The sequence below is a fragment of the Abramis brama genome (assembly GCF_963993115.1).
Source record: "Abramis brama genome assembly, chromosome: 13".
NCBI lineage: Eukaryota > Metazoa > Chordata > Actinopteri > Cypriniformes > Leuciscidae > Abramis > Abramis brama.
Window position 1 is genome coordinate 21962642 of NC_139975.1, and position 23104 is coordinate 21985745.

Here is a 23104-nt window from a genome sequence, read left to right on the forward strand (position 1 = left end):
GCAGCATGACATTTAAACTGCTCTGTGCATTTGGTGGATTCTCTAGCCCTATCAGAAATGCATAAATGGTTTCTCTAAAAGTTCATTTTGAGGGTGGCAAAATAGCCATCTGAATAATTCATGTGGTATTTTGTGCCTTTCATTTTGCTTTAAGGCTTTCAGATTTGCATTTCTTTAACATGCCTAGGAGAAGTCCTTCAGTGACATGTAGTAGGAATCTTAAAAATATGAAGGGATCAACCCTTTTAGGTATAGCTCTCGGATAGCTACATTACTTGATGAGGGAGAGAAGCTCCTGGACACTCCAAATTCCTCCAAAGATATAGATTTCCTGGAGTAGATTGTGTAAATTAGCATGACCATGCTGTCTAAATGGGGAGACATTTTCCTGCGGTGTTATGAAGGAAGCCATTGTAAATGTAGCCCTAAAATAATGCCTGGTATAATGGGATGTTAAACACTATGATAAAATACACATTAGCCTTGGAGTTCAAGAACTGTAAACATGTAATTGTACACAAGAATTGAATATTATATTTAATAAATGCCAGCTTTCCAACCTTAAGTACAGGTCACACTCAATTGAAAGTGTGACCATTTAAAAGCTTGCTGAGGTGAAGCATCAGGACATGATTGATGTTACGAAGGTTATGGCTTTTGGTAAGAAAAGCTAGCTTGAGGGGACCAGTCAAAGACTGATTTGTTACATTGCAGCAGTGTAAAAATTAATGGGAAGATCAATGTGTACATGTTGTGTGAGTGACCTTTATTGAATGTGGGGCTGTGCAAGATTTTCAGCCGTCCATGGCAATAGAAAGTGCTGGAATTGTGCTGACGAACGACTTTTCAGATAGGTTAAGTGACCGGTGTTCTTTCTTTAAATTCTATATGTTTGATTTGAATGCATTAGTGCGGACCGGGCATGTCGTAGTACATTATGTTGAAACAACTGTAATTTATTTTTGAGCCACATCTCAGATTAAAAAAATATATATATATATTTGGTAGGCTACACTTTATTTCGATGGTCCACTTTAGACATTCTACTAACTATAAGTAACTATAAGTAACCAACAACATTTGAACTACCAGTCATTAGAGTATTAGGATAGTAGGTTGTCTGCTTAATATCTGCTAACACTTTATTGTGATGCTCCCCCAAAATACATTCTGATTATAAGTAACTTTGCAACTACATGCAAATGTATTAACCCGAACCCTTAACACCTAACCCTAACCTAACAGCCTACTATTACTCTGTTGAGAGTTAGTTGAAATGTAGTTGCAAAGTTACTTATAGTTAGTACAATCTATCTATCTATCTATCTATCTATCTATCTATCTATCTATCTATCTATCTATCTATCTATCTATCTATCTATCTATCTATCTATCTATCTATCTATCTATCTATCTATCTTTTACGTACGTACGTATAAAGTATAATGAGGTAGTTTAACGTTGGACTTCACACACAAACTCGTGTTTATAAGCAAAGCGAACAGTGCCCCCTTTTCCTCTCAGGCGAGTAGCGGCGTTGATGTGAGGTATTAGTCCGCGGTGAGTGCGAGCAAGCGGGGCTCTGACTCCAGCAGCAGTGCGGCTTTAAGATGATGAAGGCTGTGAAATTTATCGCAGGCTCCTCCTCCAGCGATGATGTCAATCGGAGGTGGAGAGGTGGGCAGTACTAAGGAACTGAGTTCATACAATACAACAGAGATTGCTAGAGCTCTGCGTACAACTACGGCAAAACGCCTCAGTGTGTGGAAGTGAAGCTGCACATATAGGCACACTGTCCACCTGCTCCGTTGCACTGACAGTCCATGAGTTTTTCTCAAAATTGATATTAGCTCTCTATCACTCTGCCAAACCACGGGATGCTGTTAAATTACGCGTCCGAGGACGTTTATTTAAACGATGTACAAGTTCTTTAGTCGTTAATTTAACGCACAAAAAATGAAAAAACAACTTAATTAAACAGTTTAAATACATGCGAGGAGCATTCCCAGGTTTTCCCGTGATGACTGTATGAATGCACTGAAATAAGAAGTCCTGCACATTGACAAACCCATTTGGAGCACCACTATCTCTCCGCGCGCGTGGGATTCAAGCAGTAGCCAGGCGCGAGACATCTGAGGAATTACATCGTCTCTTCTAAAAGTCATTCACAGATGTTTTTCGCTGTTCGTGCGTGGACCGTGGACTTTTTCATGGACATGGATCGTTTTTTCTAGTTGGATACCGACTGGTCACTACGTGAAGCTGTTTGATTCTGGGATTTTCTTCAGTCTGCACGGCACTTCATCTCCTCCAGCAGTGATGCCGCTACGTGACGGGAATTGAGAGTTTCCATATTCACTGAGAAATCCGAGGTAAGACACGTCTTCTTTATGCTCATTTAAAGGTTATTTATTTATCTTATGCATTTTTCGTCAAGCAAAAAATTGTAGGATTTTACCGCGCTACCTACTTATTTAAGACGGCAAGTCGTAGCTACTTAGTCTACTTTAATGTCTTTAAAACATCGCGAATTAGATTAAATATAGGCACTTCCACTGTTCGAAAAAAAAAAAAAAAAAAAGAAAAGTCGAAGGCCCTTTGTCCACAAAAGTCGATGTGTTTAAGTTTGCCCGAGGAAAACAAATTCATTAGGTTATAATATTTAAAAAATATGTATGGTTTATAATAACACGAACTGCAGAATTTCCTAAGCTACCCTACCGCTTCACTTTCCGTTTGGAGATGCGCTAGTCTAGTTTGTCAGTTCGGATCATGACTTGGCTTTATTACACAAAAGTATCGTGCAACGTGTCCGATTCAACGCAAAGGTAAAGTCGGGTAAAGCATTTCAGTCAGAACGTCTACTGCCAACACGTGAATCATAACAGCATAGCAACTGCAAGACACCATCTAACAACTTCTGAAGCATTCTATGTAACCGTTGGCTTTGGGATGATTTTTGCTTTGTAATTATTTAGAAGCTATGAGCAAAATAATAATAATATCTTATTCCATAGCTTGCTATTAAGGAAATGGCCACATCGCATAGGTTAGGCTACTCAATAATGCACGACTGTATGCAGCTCGCGAGACAGAAGAGCATCAGCAGATGAAGTCGGAAGCTGATCCAGGATGCGTCATTTTCTAAAGCGGTGTACTGGACGAGGCAAAACAGAAATACTGATTCAAATACAGATCATGTCCCTTAAAAAAACAAAAAAAAAAACAAAAAAAAAAACCCTATGGTAGCCTAACCATTTATAGTTCCCATAAGAATTCCATACGCTCTTAGAAATAAAGGTTAATTAATTGCTTATATTTTCAGCCATAACCGGTTTTGGCTGTGAAGTTTTTTATTTTATTTTTTATGAATATTTGGTTCTCATTAGATTAAAAAGTTATTATCAGTATTAGCGTTGTGGTTCTTTAAATCAGTGTATAGAAAGTTTTCTTGACAACAATAAAAAAATAGTCAATAGCCTAATATTAATAATAAAACGTTTATCCTATTTAACCTATGCAACCCTTATTATTAAAGTGTAGATAGGCTACTACATTTATGGTTACTTCTTTAAAAATGGTTGTTAACTTGATAATGTCCATGTGTCATACAAAAAACAGAAATGCAAATAGCAAAGATTCTTAAAGCCTTACACTGTTTGTAGGTAATCCCATTTCCATTTATTAGTCTTGCCTTAGTAATAGCTGTTGTTACTATGGTATTTAGCTGCTAAATTACAATAGTTACCATGGTAATTTTTAAGTGTCCAAATGTAGCCTACACTGGATCGCGATGTACTGTAGATGTAGTCCATTCTGCTTGCTTTGCTCACATTCTGTCACTAAGTTTTGCATCAAGCGACCTTTGGCGACACGTATGAGTGTCAAATCTGATTAATTTCTAATTTAGATTTTCATAGGGACGAGAGTTCAACATTGTTTCATGCTCCAAGGCAAAATGATGCAACTGGTTTTCATTTTTACAGTGTATCTCTGGTGGTTGAGCAACACTCAGATATGGAGAAATTCAACAGGCCTTTCTCTTTATAACTTATTGTTTGTAGTAATTCTTATAAGTTCTCACAGCCCCTCATGAAGTGTGGAAAGTACTGAACCCCTAGAGTGGATGCTGAAAGAATGTTGTGAAATTTTTAACAGTATGCAAGAAACCAAAAATCCCAGTTTTAGATAGCATATTTTGTTGCCACAAGTAACACTTATTAATTTTTTATGCATTACGTCTAGCCTATATTTTCAATTTATTTATCAATTCTTTGTGGTTCTAAATATATTGAATGTTGTGTTGTCACAATATATGCAGTAAACTATATGCAAACAAAATATGTATCTTTATAGAGCAAAGTTCTGGCACATACAAAGGTGTGAGTTAAGATTATTGTTTGTATATGAAACAGAAGACAAGATTTTTTTCTGTCTTGATCGAGCACTAAAAGTATGATGATGATGTCTGCTGTAACATGAAAGCGATATGCAGGGCATGTCTCAAAACAATTTTGACTGTAATGTAGTTGCCTGTAATCCAATAATGCAACATAAATGGTTAAGGTTTCAGTAACTGATTATAGCCACATGGTGAAGTCAAATGTTTTAATACACATTTCTGTATTGTTTTATAAGCTACCAATATCAATGTTAATAGTAACAACAATTTGAGTGAATAACTTACCTAGTAGAGACGCAGTAAAATGATATCAATTTTACAGTTATCCTCTGCAAACTTAAAAAAGTAGAAATACTAAATTGGCAGAAAAAAAAAGATTAATGCGACAACGATTATCCCTGTCAATGCCGAATACTGAAACTGCACTGCAGTGCTGGTCAAGGTGGTTTCACTTGATACAATGTGGTCTTGCATTATCTGAACATTAGAATAAGAGTTTGCCTCCCACCTGTATTAATTATTAATATGAATGGTTATTTATTGTATATTAGTTGTCTTATTTTGACCACACTGACCACTCCAGTGCCCTCTATTGGCAGTTTTATTTATTTATTTATCTTGTCCTGCATTGCAATAAGAGAAAAATAATGCTTTACCACCTTCAATAAATAAGATAATAAAGTAGCGTATTTTATATTTTTATTTGTTTATTTATTTATTACATTTTAATAATGTACTGTGTTTTAGAACAAGGTGAACTGATATAATTTGTTGAAGTGAAAATGCATGGGTACGTGTTTTGAAAAATTCAATTGACAATTGTTCTGTAAATATACGACATAAGACGAACCATAAAAGTTGTAGTGGAAAAAGATCAAAAGAGTGATTCCATCATCTTCAGGTCCATAATAAATTATCCTTCATTTGTAAAAATCCCTTGTGATTCCCTGCTGTCATTTATAACTTCTAGAATTAATACATTTAATCATTTATTTATTTGAAGAGAAAATTCAAGGGGTAAGAGTGAAGATGAATGGTGCATCATAGGCCAAAAACCATCCTTTAAGATTTAGTTTCATTGGCATGTTATACACTTTGCAATGTTTGTCAATATAAAATCATAGGAGAATGATATATCAACAACTGACATGCTGTTCCACTGAAAGTGCCCACGATAAATTGCCTGATGTTGGGTCTAAAGAATTAAATCAAGTTTTACTAAGATTATTTATGATTCAAATTAGAAAAATCTCGATGATGATGATTCATGGCTCACTATTTTACGTAAACAAAATCACTCTCGGTTCCTTCTCGGCTAAAGCTATAGCCATAAGTTATTTTGTCATCTGACCGCATGGGAACTTTGATAAATTGATGAATGGCAGACATGACTGTTTGGATGCATAATCTTTGCTGACGGATATAAATCGACTCCATCGCGTTGGCTACATCTGTTTATCCGTTGCGACTGGCAGCCTGTTTGGTATGTTAATACCTCCCTATTGATCATTCAATTGATCATTGGTCCTTCGGATCAGTGTAGTCGCCATCGAAGCTACTCAAAGCCAGTTTGTGTATTTCAGTAGGATCCTAACTTTATACGACGCATCAGTCTAGCCTATTCAGGTACATACGAGTGATTAATTAACAGATATAAAAATACGATAATGATGTTGCATAACAAAAACACAACAATAATAAAAGCAATAAACATATTTAATAATTATACCAGAAGCTTTTCATTACCACCTATTTGATATAAAAGAGATGTCTTCATGATACATAAAGGCTGAATAAATAATTAAAAACATGTTTCCTGTTGATGAAAAGGCTGACATCCTGACTACACAAGAAAGACAGCAGGTAGGCCGGGCGAACAGCTGGCAGGGGGTTATGGGTCTCAAGCTGCTGATGGCAAAAGGTAGAGGGCAAACTCAAACTATATCGAAATGTCAAAGAATCATACTTACACAGGGTTTCTTTAAACCGATATAGAGAGTGATGCTTCTGATAAGAATAAGTTAAGTGACACGCTTCAGGCAGTTGTCCTAGTTTAACTTCCATAAGCGGCTTTAATCATTATTCGAAATGTCATTTTGCTTTAATTACCGTTGTTATTAAATTTGATCGTTTTTATCTGGTGCCTGTTTGGTAGGTGAACTGTATTGATTTTTACACCTCTGCAGCATTCGGTTCCTTGTGGTTGACATGTAAAATTATTTTCTTTCTTGACAGCTCAGCTCAAAATCAAAATACAGGCAGGCCTGTCCATCACATTGTCACGTAAAGCGCTCCAAAGTCTGTGTGCCGCTCACTCCAGGCTCCGGAGGGAAGCACGGCTTTCACAAACTCCCTGGAATGCATGGTCCGCTGCTCAGAATAGATCACTGGAACCCTGTGCAAGCAGGGAGAAAGTCTCACCGATACCCATGAGTGCAATTTTCCCAGCTAATTCTCTCTATTCACTCTCAAGCTGGAAGTTTCCAAAGATTGGGAAAGTTGAAACTCAAAGCTTTGCAAATCCATCCAGAGTATAGTTTTGAAAGGATCATTCCCAGGAGTAAATCTGAAAATGGCTCTGCGAGTTTTCACAACAACATAAACTGTCCTAAATATGGGGAGGAGTGACATGTGGGCTCCCGTGTGGAATTGTCTAATCCCAGAACCATGTCCCAGGGTAGCAGAGCTCCATACAAAATGCCAGACATCACTTACTGAGAGCTAGAACTTACACTGCCTACACTAGTTGGTGCTATTTTGGGTTATACAGGTTCATCGGTGTTCACTCTCCCCGGGACGATGCGATTCACTATTGTTGACAGTAAACTGATTACCTAAAGATGCAATGGAACGCGCAGTGCAAGAGACCCGTCGCCCTTCTTGGGTGTTTTAAAGGCCCGTCCACGTTATACTTAATGTCAGTTGTGGTTATTTAGATGTAGATCGTCTTTTCATCTTTTATGCACTACTCTGCATTGCACTCCTTTGCCAGTAAGTCCTCCTCATTATGCATTGTTGGATACTGCCTTGGACTCTTTCGGGCTTATCAGAGTACAGTAGGTGAATAGTAATTGCTATGCTCTCGCCGACTCAAAAATGGTGCAGTCTTCAAAAGCAAATCAAATAATTTTTCACTACCTTCTTCAAAGAAAAACATAACAGTCTGATAATATGTGCAGATAGTAAGCTGGCCATTGATCACTGTCATGTAAATACTGTGAGTGGTGCACGTCTGCCCAACAAACCTTTAATGAGTCCCTACAGTCCAGCCGGAGTGTTCACTGTGAAAAACAGAACATCTCGCTGACAGCCGAGACTTGAGCGGCTAAAAAAAAACGGGGCCTTCAACTCTCTGTGTGTTTAAAAAAATCTGCCTTTGTGATGAATTTTTGATGTGTGAAGCACATCTTCAAGGTACACGATCATGTTTCTCTGCTACGTTCAGCTTTGTTTTTAAACAAACAGCCTTTTGGCACATACAAATTACACATTAATGACTTGACAAATGGGAAGGCATTGTTAACAGTATTCCATATCCCATTTCAAAAACATTATGGTGTGATGTTTTTTTCTCAGTGGCTATAGTAAGTAACATGCTATATCTGAACATATATCTGAATATTAATTAATTAATTTACTAAATCATACTGCTTAATTTACTACATTGGATATTCCTGCTTTAAAAAAAAAAAAAAAGTGCAACTTATTAATTATCTAGATAGTTGTTCATTATTACGATCACTTTAAAAGAAAGTCAAACTCAGTGTGGAGTTTCTGATGTTGTTAAGGTTAAGGGCATATTCAAACAGAAATAGCACTGCATGGACAAGTCTGTACACTAACAGAACCCAGAGTCTGGAAGTGTTAGGCATCTCCACCACCAGTTCTCTGTGACCTAGTTGAGTTGTTGGCACATTGTGAAAGCCTCAGCCCTCTGGCTACTTTTATTTATATAATGCCCTGACAGGATTTGTGTGGCCATCGAGCAAGTTGGCAACAAACACTGAAATGCTGATTCATAAATCATGTCTTGGTGCTTTTGAATTATGGCTTTGTGCTATTCTTCTGATGGTTATTGACAGTCATTTTGGGCCTATGTCTTTCAATTCTTAAACTTTAAATAATAAAATTCCTACTTACCCTACAGTTGCATCTTGACTACTCAAAATATCAACATACTGTAATCTGATATCATGCATTGTAGTTCTGTTGAGTGTTGCCAATGGCGTACAAAAGTCCATTATCTGCAGTCTGAAATCTTGAGAGCCTCTCTATAGCATTTGACCATTTTAAACAATGAATCATATTGTTAAAACAGCTTATTTTTCCTTTTGTCTAAACAACAAATGAAAAAACTCACCCACGTTTACTCACCCTCATGCCGTTCCAAACCTGTATGGCTTTCTTTCTTTAGAATACATGTTACTTTATACTTTAGAGAAAAAAATTCTTTTCTGTGCAGTTATATTTCTTACCGCATTAGCAAATTGTTTTTTTCCCTCTCATTTTCTCATTTTACAGAAAAACCTCAGTAGTTTGCGTTTTCTATTAAAACAAGGATCTTTTGTGTCTATAGTCTTGTTTTCAGATGTTTATGTATTTTTGCTTTTTTGCACGATGCACTTTGAAAAATAAAATATGTTTTTGTAGACTTCCAGTCTTGAGTGGATCAGTGTGCGGCTAGCCACTCCTCTTGTTTATTCTATATATTTTTGCTTAAAAGCTTCACTGCAAATATTTTTGTCTTGCTTTCAAGCTTTAAAAAAGATGCAAAGGACCATAAAAGTATCATAAAAGTGATCTGCTCACTGCTACGTTTGAATCACTGATTCAGTAAGATGACACAGTGAGAACTTAAACCAAATTAATTCGTGAACAAATTATTCACATCAGTTTTGTAAACTATCAGCTGATTTGTTTAAAAACGTTCAAACTTAAGAGTAACTTGTTCACATTGCTACTCTGATAAACATGACTGAAGGTTTAAAACCTCCCCCATTATTGTAAAGGGATGGAAAAGAGCAACCAGCACATTTTTCAAAAATTCCCTTTTTGTGTGTGTTCACTTCTGTGTCATACAAGTTTGGAAGGACACGAGAGTGAGAGGAATGAACAGGATTTTTATTAATGTGGCTGAACTCTCTCTTTAATCTTTTAAAGAAGCCAAAGGATCAAAAAGCTATTTGTAGCAAAACTGTTTCACAGTTGTGAATATGACCATCTTTCTCTTTTCCCCCCTTTCTTCCTCTAGCAGACCTTGCAGATCTTTGAAGAGAGTGCAGCACCTACTCTGAGTATGGACTTGGCAAGTGAGGCCCATGTTCTGGTGGTTTTACTCACCTGCCTATTCTTGATGTGCCGGGCTCAAGAGAAGGACTACACAGTAAAAGAGGAGCAGTCGGAGAATGTGCGCATCGGAAACCTGCGCAAAGACCTAAACTTGAACCTAGATCCAGACATTAAACTGTCTTCAGCACTTCAGTTTAAACCTGTCTACAAGACAGGTGATGTGCCTTTGGTCAGGGTAGAAGCCAGCACAGGAGAGATTTTCACCACAGCCAACCGCATCGACCGTGAGAAACTCTGCTCCGGAGTCTTCAATGAGAAGCGCTGCTTTTACGAGATCGAGGTTGCCGTGCTACCAGACGAGATTTTCCGACTGGTCAAGATACGCTTCCTTATCGAAGACATCAATGACAACGCCCCGCTCTTCCAATCGACGGTTATCAACATCTCCATTCCAGAAAACACAGCCATCAACAGTCGCTACCCTGTCCCTTCTGCATTTGACCCTGATATAGGAATCAATGGGATTCAACACTACGAGCTTGTCAAGGTGAGTTCAACATTCAGCTGTGATTTATTATGTGACGCTGCCATTTAATGGGCCCTTAATGTTCAGAATAAAAATAGCACAGTAAGCAATAAAAAATAAATAAAAATTTGGCTCAAGGTTTTAAAAGTAATTTCCTCTGTTTTGTTTAAGGTAAGTTGGTAATTCCACTAAGATAGATATGAACAATGGGGTGAACAGTACTAGTACTTCTAATTGATGTCCTCTGAGAAACTAGCATAATATTCTCAGAGGCTTAATATAGGTGCTCAAACTGGAAAGTAGGATAATGATATGCATGCTATTAAATGATATACAGTAGCAGATATGTTGCATGTGTATTTAACTTAGCCTTTTATACAGTGTCAGAGGGGCCAATCAGCTGAGAAGTGGTAAAAAGTCACTAAGCACACTCGTCTGGGATGTCGGTCAAAAAGCAGAAGATTGCGACACAACATCGTTCAATGAATGAACGGGTATTCCCTAGAAAGATCGCCCTGTATTTTAATTAAAATTCAAATACTGTGTGAAATTCAAATACAGTGTGAAACAAAGAGCCCAAGACTGTCATTAAAGTGTGAAAGAGTAATTTGTACCTTTTCTTTTGAGAATTAGCTGAATCCTTGCTTTTCATGTCTGATTAAGTTACCAATTTGCATTTTTAAAGAGTCTCTCTCTCTCTCTCTCTCTCTCTCTCTCTCTCTCTCTCTCTCTCTCTCTCTCTCTGCCAATCCTGCTGTGGCTCTTTCGATTGCCTGTGCTTGGAAAATGACCAGTGCGTTGCCTCATAAAATTACAATTAATATGTAAAGGCGCTGTTTCCTTTTAGATGATTTCATTTGTTCTTCATCTGCAAGTGTAGTGTTTCTTTTTATGAATCATGCATGCGAGTTTGGTGAGGGTAGATCTAAGTAAACAGAAATGGAAAGGGAGGATATGTTTCATCCTCTGAGGTTGTTGAAAGCATCCCACGAGCAGCATCTGGCCGTGAATCCACCTCTTGGACTGCGTTTGCATGGTCCTATGAGAGTATGAATCTCTGAAGCTCCCACACAGTAATGGTTTAGACCGGCTCACCGTCAGCATGGAGCTGCACGATTAGCATTGTGGGCCACAGCTGCTGCGCACATAGCTTTGAAAGAGCTCTGATAGCAATCCCTCTTCTGCTCTTTACTCATTCCAGTCATGTCCCCTAAGGAGGAAGCCCTCGTTTATGACACAGAGGGCCGTTATTGCCTACCCTGGTTTTAATTGCGGTGCCATATTAATTGTTCCATCAGCATTAGTGTTGCCATGTCACCTGGAACGATGCACAGAAGCACCTCTGGACACTATCAAGGTCAGCCTACAGAAAGTAATACCATGCATGGCTGGAGGAGTGCTTTCCATTATAAGAGATTTTTATCACTTAAAGAGAACCTCTTTACAAGTCCTATCTGGAACCATGTGGATCAGATCAGGCTCATGGGATGAGGATATTGACTTTTCTGTTGTGTGTTCCACCCAACTCATTGTTATTTTTACCCTGCCATTTAAGCACTCTAACCTCACATTAAGAAATAAGTTTCTCTCTTTTGAAGCCATTTGTGTGTTTTTAATCACCTGGGACCGTTAGTATTGCTATTTTAGATCTGCGGCACAGTCGAAACTTAAGAAAATAAAGTATCCATTGGCTTGCTTATTTGGGCAGTCAAGGTCAGCGTTAACGTTATCATTTCATTTAAATAATTTATGTGTATTTTGGTTTCATCTGTGCCTGATTCTGATTTGAAATAGAAGAGAAACTAGCTCAGCTTAAATAATTTATTGAAAGTGTGATTTTTATTTTATTTAAGTTCTCACTTCTCCAGTTATTTCAGTTGAAGACAATGTGTAGAGCCAGTTGAATGATGCATTAATGATCAAGGGCTGACAAGTAACATGCCATAAAGAGTTTCTATGAATGTTGCACCACAAAGGCTTCATATTGATTCTTGAGAAAGATATCATCCTCTTTGAACAAAGTAATTGTTGTGCCTGAAGTTGAGCTGAAGAGTTCTGACTCTTTCCACAAAAGGTTAGTTACCCAAGAATCGCTTGCAGTATAAAATAAATAAGAATCGTCTTCTTCTTTTTCTTTAGTGTTTATCCCGCATAGTAGCAGGGTCCGCTTTTCTGGATCGCTGGCGCCATTTGATGCGATTGTCGGCTTGATCGGGGTGCAAACCGGTAAGCTTGAGATCGTTGTGCAGCGTGTCATCATTACAGACATGGTCGAAGCGTGTGATGCCGGAGATCCATCGCAGCATTTTTGTTTCCATGACACAGAAACGGCGTTCTACATCTTTCGTCACGGGCCAACACTCAGCACCATAAAGAGCAACATGACATGAGAATGACATTCGGTAGACCTTTGACTTAGGACGGTCACTGGTCTTCCAATCGCACGTGAAGCTGGTCTGCGTGCACCACTTCAGCCAGGCAGCGTTGACTCGCGCAGTGGCTTCATGGTTCAGACTTCCATCAACTGCAATCGTTTAGCCAAGATACTTAAATGTCTCGGTTCTTGGTAGGTCAGTGCCGTCGATCTTCTATATAAAATAAATAAGAATAATTATAACAATTAGCTTATGAGAGAATATGCTCATTAAACCAAATGTTTTGTCATTTTACTCCCTTGAGAATCAGTCTTTATCAGTCTAAAAGTAAAAGTGAATCAACTTTAAGGGTGAGTGGATAAGGTAAACTGATTTCTGGGAGTGTTCTGGACAATAGTGAACGCTGGGGAAATTGTAGCAGATTCTAATCACATTACTGGCTGTCAGTTGGTTCCAGGTTTCATTTGTACCTAATTTTTGGCTGATTCTTCAGCCAAAGTGTGACCTGGCTAGGAGACAATGCTTGTGTTTTGGTCTCAGTCTCAAATCTGATTAAATTTGATTATAGTTGGTACTGGTATAAATTAAGACGGCTTAATGTGCATATTATTTATGGATTCATATGTTGTATGATATTCATATTTATTACTTTTATTCTGTGTTATAACACAATGCAATGGTACAAGGGTCTAAAATATTCAATTTCTCAGTTGTTGGTACTGAGTTCATTCTGAGTTGTTGCTGTAGAAGTTCATCTCATTGATTCATACAACAGATTATTCAGCCAGTCTGCAAAGCTGAGAGAAACTCTGGGGTTGAACTATGCAAAATGGAGCCCACTGATATATTCTACTGTTAGGATACCGCTCTCTTTTCTGTTATTTATAACTGACATTCGCTTTTGCATATATTTCTTGATTGCAATTGGGTTCAGTTTAAGCAAGTTTTTTTTTTTCATTTTTTTTTTTTCATTTTTTTTTTTTCATTGTCTAACACCCAGTATCATCCCCAGTCAGTCTTTTACTCGAACGAAAGAGGTTTATCCCATGTGTCCATCATAATGCTCTACAGTTTAGTTGGTATGAATATGTAGATTCTTATGCACTACCTGGATTGATTTCAGACATTTTTCACTTCCCATGGGCCTGTGATTCATGTTCTTTTGACTCTACCTGAGTCCGTCTAAAGATAATCAGAATCCCCCAGCCTCATTTTCTATGGGCCTGACATAAAAAAAATTATGATTGATCCCCTCATTGCTAGACATTTTAAAACCAGACTCATTAGCTAAACTGTGTTTTATCTCCCTGAATAAATCCAAAAGAGTCATATATAATTAGTTAAAAAAAAGGCATTTTAGTCACCATGCATGTATTTGTAACTGACAAACAGATCCGCTTCTCACAGATTGTTGTGTTGAGTCTCATATAAACATTACTACGGCAGTCAGCTTTGTTGATTTGTGTTGACTGTATATGGAAGAAGTGCTGTTCTGCAAATTGTTCCTTTTATAACCTTTCTGGTTTTGATGCTAATTATGTCTTGGATGAGTCTTGATATGTGTGTTTTCGCATGTGTTGGTAGTACTGACAGTAGACCACAGATGGTCACAAAAGTGTGCCAAGAACCACCAAAGGGAGGTGTTACATGATTTTAGCATGTACAAAGCTTACTTTGTCAACCAAATAAAGAAATTGTAGTTTGATATTGTAGAACAGTTAACATGTACTGTAGCTGCATGCATTGTGCCAATGAAAAGTGGTTTGTTAGTGCCAGACTAAATGACTCAAGATTACCCATAGCATGAATGCATATAAATATCGTAATCACATTTGAAATGTGTGCCTAGACAGAGTAATCTTTCCCAGCTTCATGTGTGTCAGGAAGCTTATCTCTTAAGGAAGTTGCTTCTTCTTGTTCTAGCATGAAAATGTTTTTGACTGAAAGAGCTTCAAAGAGCCTCTTTGTTTCACAAATGTGCTTGACTCTCATTCAGGCACTGTTCCCCTGTCTCCCTCGCTCGCCAACCACGGAAATATAGAATATATGTGATGTTTTGTCGTACCATGTAGCCTGATCTGTAATCATAAATATTAGGGCTAGTTTTGGTAGGAAGGCAATTATTTTAAACAGTCAAAGCTGGTCTCTCACGGGGATTACATATGCATTTGTTTTCATTTTCCTCAGGCTTTGCTGTTGCCTAGATTTAGCTCCTTGCCAGGAGATTTTTTTTATTTTTTTTTATGTTCAGGTTTTTCCTTTTCTTTAATCTGTGGTGGTCTTGCAGTATGTTTAAAATGGAAATCTCTTTTACTCCTTTGCTTTGCTCACATATGAACTTGAAACTGCACAAGTTGTCTTCCATACACTAAATCAGAGTCTTGCTAGTTGGGTAAAACAATAAGTTGTGTGCAGCAAAACAGAATACACCAGAGGATTGGGCTAGAACTCACTGTTTCATTATTATACTGTTATGAGATGCACTGTGGCTTTGTTACTTGTATTGGTTGGTAGAAAATGTTGTTTTTTAATGTTAAATCTGCTATTTTATGTCAGACTGGCAAATGGTTTTAAAATACAAAAAAGTTAACTAAGTGTGTTTATTAAGGAATCCATAAAGGTCAGGGAGCAAAAAAACAACAAAAAAACAAACAAACATGAGGGTTAATAAAAGGCTTGCTGTAATATTTCATGCAGGAATATGTGCATCGATTCATGCTCACCCAAGTAAATATGGAATGACACAAGGTCATTTCCTGTCCAGCAAATTTTTTTTGATTGTTTACCACATCTTAGACCTATTTACTTTGGTGGGAGAAACAGTGTTCAGTGCATCGTTTATGGCACATATTTTAGTTTTCAGGTGCTCGATGGAACTGTTTACTGTGTGGGGATCCAGTGTTTGCTTTATAGAATAATATCCCCCGGATGGGCTTTTCAAGTAAATATTTTGAAGACCTTGTGCAGTTGCTCATAGGATTAAAGAACTTTAACCCCAAGGTTTAATGCTGAAGCTAAAGCCAACATCTGTTAAAAGCCAGAATAAATGACTGGCTCAAACACATTAGTATTTGAATGTTTCTGACTTGTGTCTGTAAGTTCTGACATGCATTTAAAGTAAGAAAAACTAGTTATATGCACAATAACAACAACAACAACAGCAATAACATATGAAGCAGATGGAAAAATGCAGCATGAGATTTTTAGTTCAAACATAAACATCAAGTGGAGGTGTTTTATTTTTTACATACTGCAAACTGTTTACAATACTTTTTTGACTGTATTTTCCAGAGTGTGAGCGAATTTGGCCTGGACATCATTGAGACACCTGAAGGAGACAAATGGCCTCAACTCATAGTCCAGCAGAGTCTCGACCGGGAGACGAAGGACACCTTTGTGATGAAAATTAAAGTTGAGGATGGTGGCACACCTCCAAAGTCCAGCACAGCCATTCTGCAGGTGACTGTCTCAGATGTGAATGACAATCGGCCGGTGTTCAAGGACAGCGAGGTGGAGGTAAACGTTCCTGAGAATGCCCCAATGGGAACATCTGTCACTCACCTTCATGCCACAGATGCTGATCTGGGGTCCAATGCTCAGATTCACTTCTCCTTCAGCAACCAAATCTCCCCTGCCACCAAACGACATTTTGCTATTGACAGCACAACTGGACTGATTACCGTCAAGCAGCCATTGGACAGGGAAGTCAACCCAGTGCACAAGCTTATAGTGCTGGCCAGTGACGGAAGCTCTACTCCTTCAAGGGCTACAGTGATAGTCAATGTAACAGACATTAATGACAATGTCCCCTCTATAGACACCCGTTATATAATTAATCTAGTTAATGGCACTGTGCTATTGTCTGAAAATGCCCCCCTTAACACAAAAATAGCTCTAATTACTGTGACAGACAAAGATGCAGATCTGAACGGTAAAGTAACTTGTTACACTGATCATGATGTACCTTTCAGACTGAAGCCGGTCTTCAATGACCAGTTTTTGCTTGAAACTGCCGCTCCCTTAGATTTTGAGACCACTCGCGAGTATGCGATTAGGATAGTCGCATCTGACTCTGGGAAACCTCCTTTGAACACTTCGGCAATGGTTCTGATTAAAATCAAGGATGAGAATGACAATGTCCCAGTTTTCCCTCAACCTGAAATCCAGCTGTCCATTCCAGAAAACAATGACCCCGGCACACAGTTGATAAAAATCAGTGCAACAGATGCAGATAGTGGTTCAAATGCCCTTATTATTTACAGTCTTGGGCCAGATGCTCCTGATGGGTTTAACATAGATCCCCGTTCTGGTATCCTTTCTGTTGTCAAAAGGCTGGATAGAGAGAAGCAGGAGAAGTATTCATTTACAGTCATTGCCAGGGATAATGGTTCTACCGCTCTTCAAAGCAACGTCACCGTAAAGCTAATAGTCCAAGACCAAAATGATAACAGTCCAGCCTTCACCCATCCCGAGTACAACTTCTATGTGCCTGAGAACCTGCCTTTGTATGGAACAGTCGGTTTGATCACTGTCACGGATGCAGATGCTGGCGACAATGCAGTCATTACCCTCTCGATCATAAATGGAAAGGACAATTTCATCATCGACCCAAAAACCGGGGTGATCAAACCAAACATTACCTTCGACAGGGAGCAACAAAGTTCCTACACATTTGTTGTCAAGGCTGTGGACGCAGGTCAAATGCAAACCACCTCATATGCCAAGGTCACCATAAATGTTGTAGATGTCAATGACAATCGACCGGTGTTTGTCATCCCCTCCTCAAACTACTCCTATGATCTAGTACCTTCAACCACCAGCCCTGGATCTGTGGTGACCAGAGTGTTTGCCATTGACAATGACACAGGCATGAACGCAGAGCTGCAGTATAGTATTATTGGAGGGTCGCCGAGAGGATTGTTTGCCATTGACAAAACGACAGGCAACATTACTCTGCAGGAGAAGATTATAGCGACAGACCAAGGTCTCCATAGGCTAGTGGTAAAGGTTAAGGATTTGGGACAGCCTGAGTCCTTACATGCAATTGCCCTTGTTCATTTGTTTGTGAATGATACTGTGTCTAATGCCACGTTCATCCAGGAGCAACTACGCAAGAGTTTGGAGACTCCCTTGGAGCGGAACATTGGGGACAACGATGTGACACCCCAGACCAATGGCTACGTGATTGTCGTTATTGCCATAATTGCTGGGACTATGACTGTTATCTTGGTGATCTTTGTGACTGCTCTGGTACGCTGTCGACAGACACCGAGACACAAAGTTGTCCAGAAGAGCAAGCAGAGTGGTGAGTGGGTTTCACCAAACCAGGAAGGTCGGCAGATTAAAAAGAAAAAGAAGAAGAAGAAGAGGTCTCCAAAAAGTTTGCTGTTGAATTTCGTAACCATTGAGGAATCCAAGTCCGATGACCCTACCCATGAGCACATCAATGGCACCTTAGACCTCCCTGTTGAACTTGAGGAGCAGACAATGGGAAAGTACAACTGGGCTACCACACCGACTACCTTCAAACCTGACAGTCCTGACTTAGCCAAGCACTACAAATCCGCTTCCCCTCAGCCAACATTCCAGATCAAACCAGAGACCCCTGTGGCTCCCAAGAAGCATCATGTCATCCAGGAACTCCCACTGGACAACACATTCGTCGTGGGTTGTGACTCACTATCCAAATGTTCCTCCAGCAGCTCCGATCCCTACAGCGTTTCAGAGTGCAGCTGTCAAGGGAGCTTCAAGGCACCTGGACAAATCCACACCAGACAGGTAATTCATAACTTCCTTTCTTCAACCACTTGCTGCTCTAGCTCCCATTTGTACTGTCCTTCTGTGAGAAAGATGTGGAATGGAGGGTGGCAGCCACATGTTCTGAGCTTCAACAAGGGCTCAAATATGCATGCATGTAAGGATACAATACACAAATGAAAATCTGAAACTTAAAATTGGGAGGTTCTTGGTTTTATGGTTGTGTGCTCATATTAACAAAAATGCCATTTCACTTCTTCGCTGAAGAATACTGTAGAAAAATGCCACAAATGATCAACTGAAGGAACATTCTACATATTAGGAAGACTGTGACAGATAGCGAGAAGTTGGATAGCTTTGATTATGTGATATTTTTTCTTTCTTTTCCAAATTAGACATTTAATTCTAAAGAGTAATTATTAGCAAAACAACTTTTTGTGTGTACGGAAAACAAGAGTGCTAGCTTGAGATTACAGCTATGTTTGTTCTTGATTGACATGCTAAAACCAAGCATGCTTGACAGAAAACCAAACAAGATAGGGTTGCGTTTCACAGGCACAACTGAACAGATGCACACTGCTGAAACAATTGTTTCCCACAGAAATGCTTGATAGAACTCATTAGAGCTAAAACTTGTAACATAGTAGGGAAAGGATGATTATTTTTAAATAGAATTCCGAACTCAGTCCAAAGGAAACATTATAAGTTGTCTCTGAGGGAAATTGCCAGCATTAATGAGACAAAGGTTCATTTGAATACCAGTATTCTAGTCTATGGTTCCAGAGGAGATGTGCCAAATGCAAAATAGCTAATAAATAAAAGCAGGTGAGGGACATAAATGTAAATTGGGGTGGAGAGAGAGGTGGCTTCGCTGCGGCAACTGGTCTTTCTCACAGAGTGGAAGACTGAGCTGTGCGATTGTAGGTCAGAGAGATCAAGGTGAAGACAGAGCTGTGGGACCAGGAGACTTAAATAGAAGCATATTCACTAATAGCTTGAAACACCATTCATTTTACCTATCAACTGCATGTTTTTAATGACCAGGCATTGAGTCTGCCGCATAGCCATTTTTTTGAGTAGGTTAGAAAGCACAGGATTGCGGTCAGGAATGTAAGTTGGCAATACTCCAGAGGCCCAGATTCAAACAAGACTGAGGATGTAAATAGTGATAGGACACTATATAAGACACTATCGACATGAACAGTAACTAGCTTGCCAAAATATTTATTTCTGTTTTTGTTTAGCATTAGTATTCAATCACAGACAATCTTGTATTTTTCTGTAATATCATGTCATCCACTGTGAGCTCTTGTCCTTATTGAAGAAAATCCCCCTCTGCATATTTCTTACAAATTACAGTATATCCACTCAGACACATTGTGCGCATGGTAATTTAAGGTGACACCCACACATAGCTGATGTTCCATTTTCACCATGAGGCCTTTATTTTAAAATGCAGTTAAAAGCAACACTCTGCCATGGTGCATTATAAGCCTGCTTACATAGTGAGATTATGGAATGACACATAATTCAGGTTAGGTTTGTAATTTGCCCTGCCAAAGTTGTCCTCCTGCTTCTGTACGTTTTGAAATATGCAGAAATATGTGTTGAAGGTTTTGAAACCTTGCATCAGATTCTTCTTGAAATGTTTGTGAAAAAATCCTATTCAGATGGTGCCTTGTGGTGCCTTGTACTGTCAGTACTACAGTTACTATAGCAAATTAATATATACAGAAAATATAGAAAACACATTTTTACTCAAATTAATCAAAATGGATGTATCGCGTTTTGGAACCAAACTCTTCATGAAGAAAGTGTCAAGATGAAAACCAATGTTTTCTGTTTCAAACTTCCACATATCATCTTTAGGTTATTATAACATAAACAAATTCAAATCCAGATTTTGATTTTCAAAGATTTATTATAAAAACATATTATTTTTTCCCCAAAATGCAATAAATTCATGACACATTTTTTTGTTCAAAATGCAATTAATCCATTGAATCTATATAAAAGTTATTTTTCAGATTGAAATGGTTGAAAATACAAAAACAAAGTAAGTTGATCCACATATAACAGCCTCTGAACTCGGTCAATACTAATCTTAGGCCTATATTCAGGCACTGGACTAAAAATACATTCAATCAGCCATCGCTAGGAAATACCTCCTGAACTTTTTTGATGGCGATCAGCTGTAAAATGGCTTGGTCCTGATCGGTTTTCGTTGACTTTGAGTAAAACAATTGAAAGTTTTTCAAAAGATCCCCTGGGGTCAACGTGTCAGCGTGACAGACGTTTGATGCTGTAGTGTGAGAACAAGCAACAGTCGGCATTTTTCCTCCTCCCGAGTGCCTCATCTTCTTAATCTCCTCACGTAAATGATTAGATTTCGATGGCTTACGTTTCTTCCCTACCGCAGAAACCACCACAGGTTCATCAATGCCGTCAAAATTATATATTTTTTTTGTTTGTTTGTTGATCAAAAAGTACAAAGTAGATAAGGAAAATTAGGATGCTGGGTGTATTCAAAGCACCGCCGTTACTGTTTACAATGCGAGATTGTAAACAAGAGAGATTTTATTATTTTAATTATTATTATTATTATTTTATTGACAGGGATATACTGTAGTAAAAGATTGCATTCTCGAAAATCCTCCCTTTCGAACAGACATTAACCCTTTCTTTGAGCAGTTCAAAACCTACCGCAGGGTAGATCTTTCTATGATTTCTATTATTATTATATTATTTCTATTATTTATTATTCTACTAAATTTAAAACTATTCAATATTTAAAGACATTGGGTTAAATAACAGTGCATGCCTTAGAGATATATGTTATTCCTATACATCTTAAGGTTATCCTGTATGCTTTGACAGGTATGGACTATTGAAATAGCCCATTAAAAAAAAAAAAAAAAAAATGATATGATCCTGAATCATCTTCAATTCTGAAGTGCTCTTTATGTAGTATCTAAGCATTCCACTTTGGGCAAACCTTATTTTTGCTTTCATAAAATAGCTATTGTTTTTAATGTTTCTTCTTACTTAGTCGTTGTAAACAACACTTGGAAAGCAGTTGAGAGACATTACTGACAGTCAGACACCAGATATTGAAATATCGGATCATGTCCCATACCGGTTGGCCCCATATTTGGTGCATTAGCTCTGGTGTCTCATGTTAGCTATAAAGCAGTGACACAAATGTCAGCATTACTTAACTTTAGTGGCCCCATCTCGATGTCTGAGAAACATCATGTCTGAATGTGCCATGATGAATAGGAGCAAGAACATTTGTAGCGACCATTAAAGGATGCATTTCTCCCAGGAAACACTCGTTGATGAAGGTCAATGGGATGCTTAGGGGGCTGGGAATGATGTCAGCATCAAAGAACAGCTTGTCAAAATACAACATAGTTATGGGCCATATGGCTCATAATACCATCAGAGGTCCATTCTGCATTCTGCTCAGCACCACAAACCTCTTTCCCACCCCTTTCACTCATTTCTGCCTTTCTTTTATCTTTTGCACTCCTTGTTCTCAGACAGTGATTTTAGAGGTCAGTCCATCCGGTGGTGGTGGGGCATCTGTCTGAATACACACTTTTTGTTGTGGCAGATCAAGTAAATTCCATCATACTTGACTGATCCCTGTAAGGCCATGAATATGCAAGAACACTAGTTAAATCAAACACTATAAGGCCTCTATATTCAGAGATGGGGTGTATTTGAGGTCAGTAGCTTCACCATTCTAACCTCATGTTACTTGCAAAGCCGTCTACATTCGGCTTGGTATGAATATGCCCTCAGTCAACCACATTTTCTTTGCATCAGGCTTCATGGTACATTCCATTCAGCTTTTCAAAAACATCATAAAATATGGGAGAGGCATCCTTGAGTCCACAGTTTGTAATCTTACCCACCCTCGTTTCAATAATTCAAATTCTACTTCATTTTTGAATCTCACCGGGTATAGGGCAGATGTGCCTAGATTTCTAACAAACACATTTTTTAGAAATTCATGAAGTGATTAATTCTCTCTCTCTCTCTCTCTCTCTCTCTCTCTCTCTCTCTCTCTCTCTCTCTCTCTCTCTCTCTCTCTCTCTATTGATTACTTCCAGTTGTGTCAAACTCCAGGCAATTTATTCAGTGCTTAGCCCATCAGCAGGGCCGGCACAAGCTCAACTGCCGCTCTAGGCAAAAAAATGTCGGGCCGCCCCCCACTTCACACTCACAATTAAACACGATCTTTGAGATGGATTTGTTTATTGATACAATTGCACTAAAATAAAAGGAAATACAAGCATGTTTTCTGATTATAATATTTTAAATTTTAAAATCTGCAAATACAAATTCCATATTATATTATTAATAAGAATATCTCCCGGAAGATTCTGTATAATTCCAGGTGGGCCGCAGTACCACTTCGACATAAAGATAGTTTTACATGGGACGCGGAAGCACAGGTCTCTAGTTCATTTTCAATTAGAGACACATGGAAAGCAGCAAATCGGTGGTAGTTCTGGTAGCTGCGAAGCCACGGTGTGCAAGCTATGCTCATTCACCCTAAATAATTATAAATATTATAAATCCGGAATTATAAATATTATAAATATTAATATATGGCGTAAACAAATATTATGCACACAATAAGGTGAACTACATCACTTCTCCCCCACTTTCTCTCACAAACACATGAGCTACATAACCCTACCTTTCAGAAGTGAGTGTCGGGCTTCAAAATCGTTAGTCATCTCC

General features: G+C 38.4%; 1 protein-coding gene across 3 annotated transcripts in view; it reads left to right on the plus strand.

Annotated features, from left to right (window-relative positions):
- The first annotated feature begins 1725 nt into the window (after window positions 1–1725).
- The window catches only part of pcdh11 (protocadherin 11), a 177062-nt gene continuing 155683 nt past the window's right edge, over window positions 1726–23104 (plus strand). Inside the window, exons 1-3 of one of the 3 annotated variants that reach the window (XM_084133291.1) lie at window positions 1726–2372; window positions 9654–10238; window positions 15884–18370. In XM_084133291.1, the coding sequence (XP_083989417.1) occupies window positions 9699–10238; window positions 15884–18370 (3027 nt within the window). In that variant the 5' untranslated portion in view covers window positions 1726–2372; window positions 9654–9698. The remainder of the gene's footprint in view (window positions 2373–9653; window positions 10239–15883; window positions 18371–23104) is intronic. The other 2 variants (XM_084133293.1, XM_084133292.1) reach the window with 2 other exon arrangements.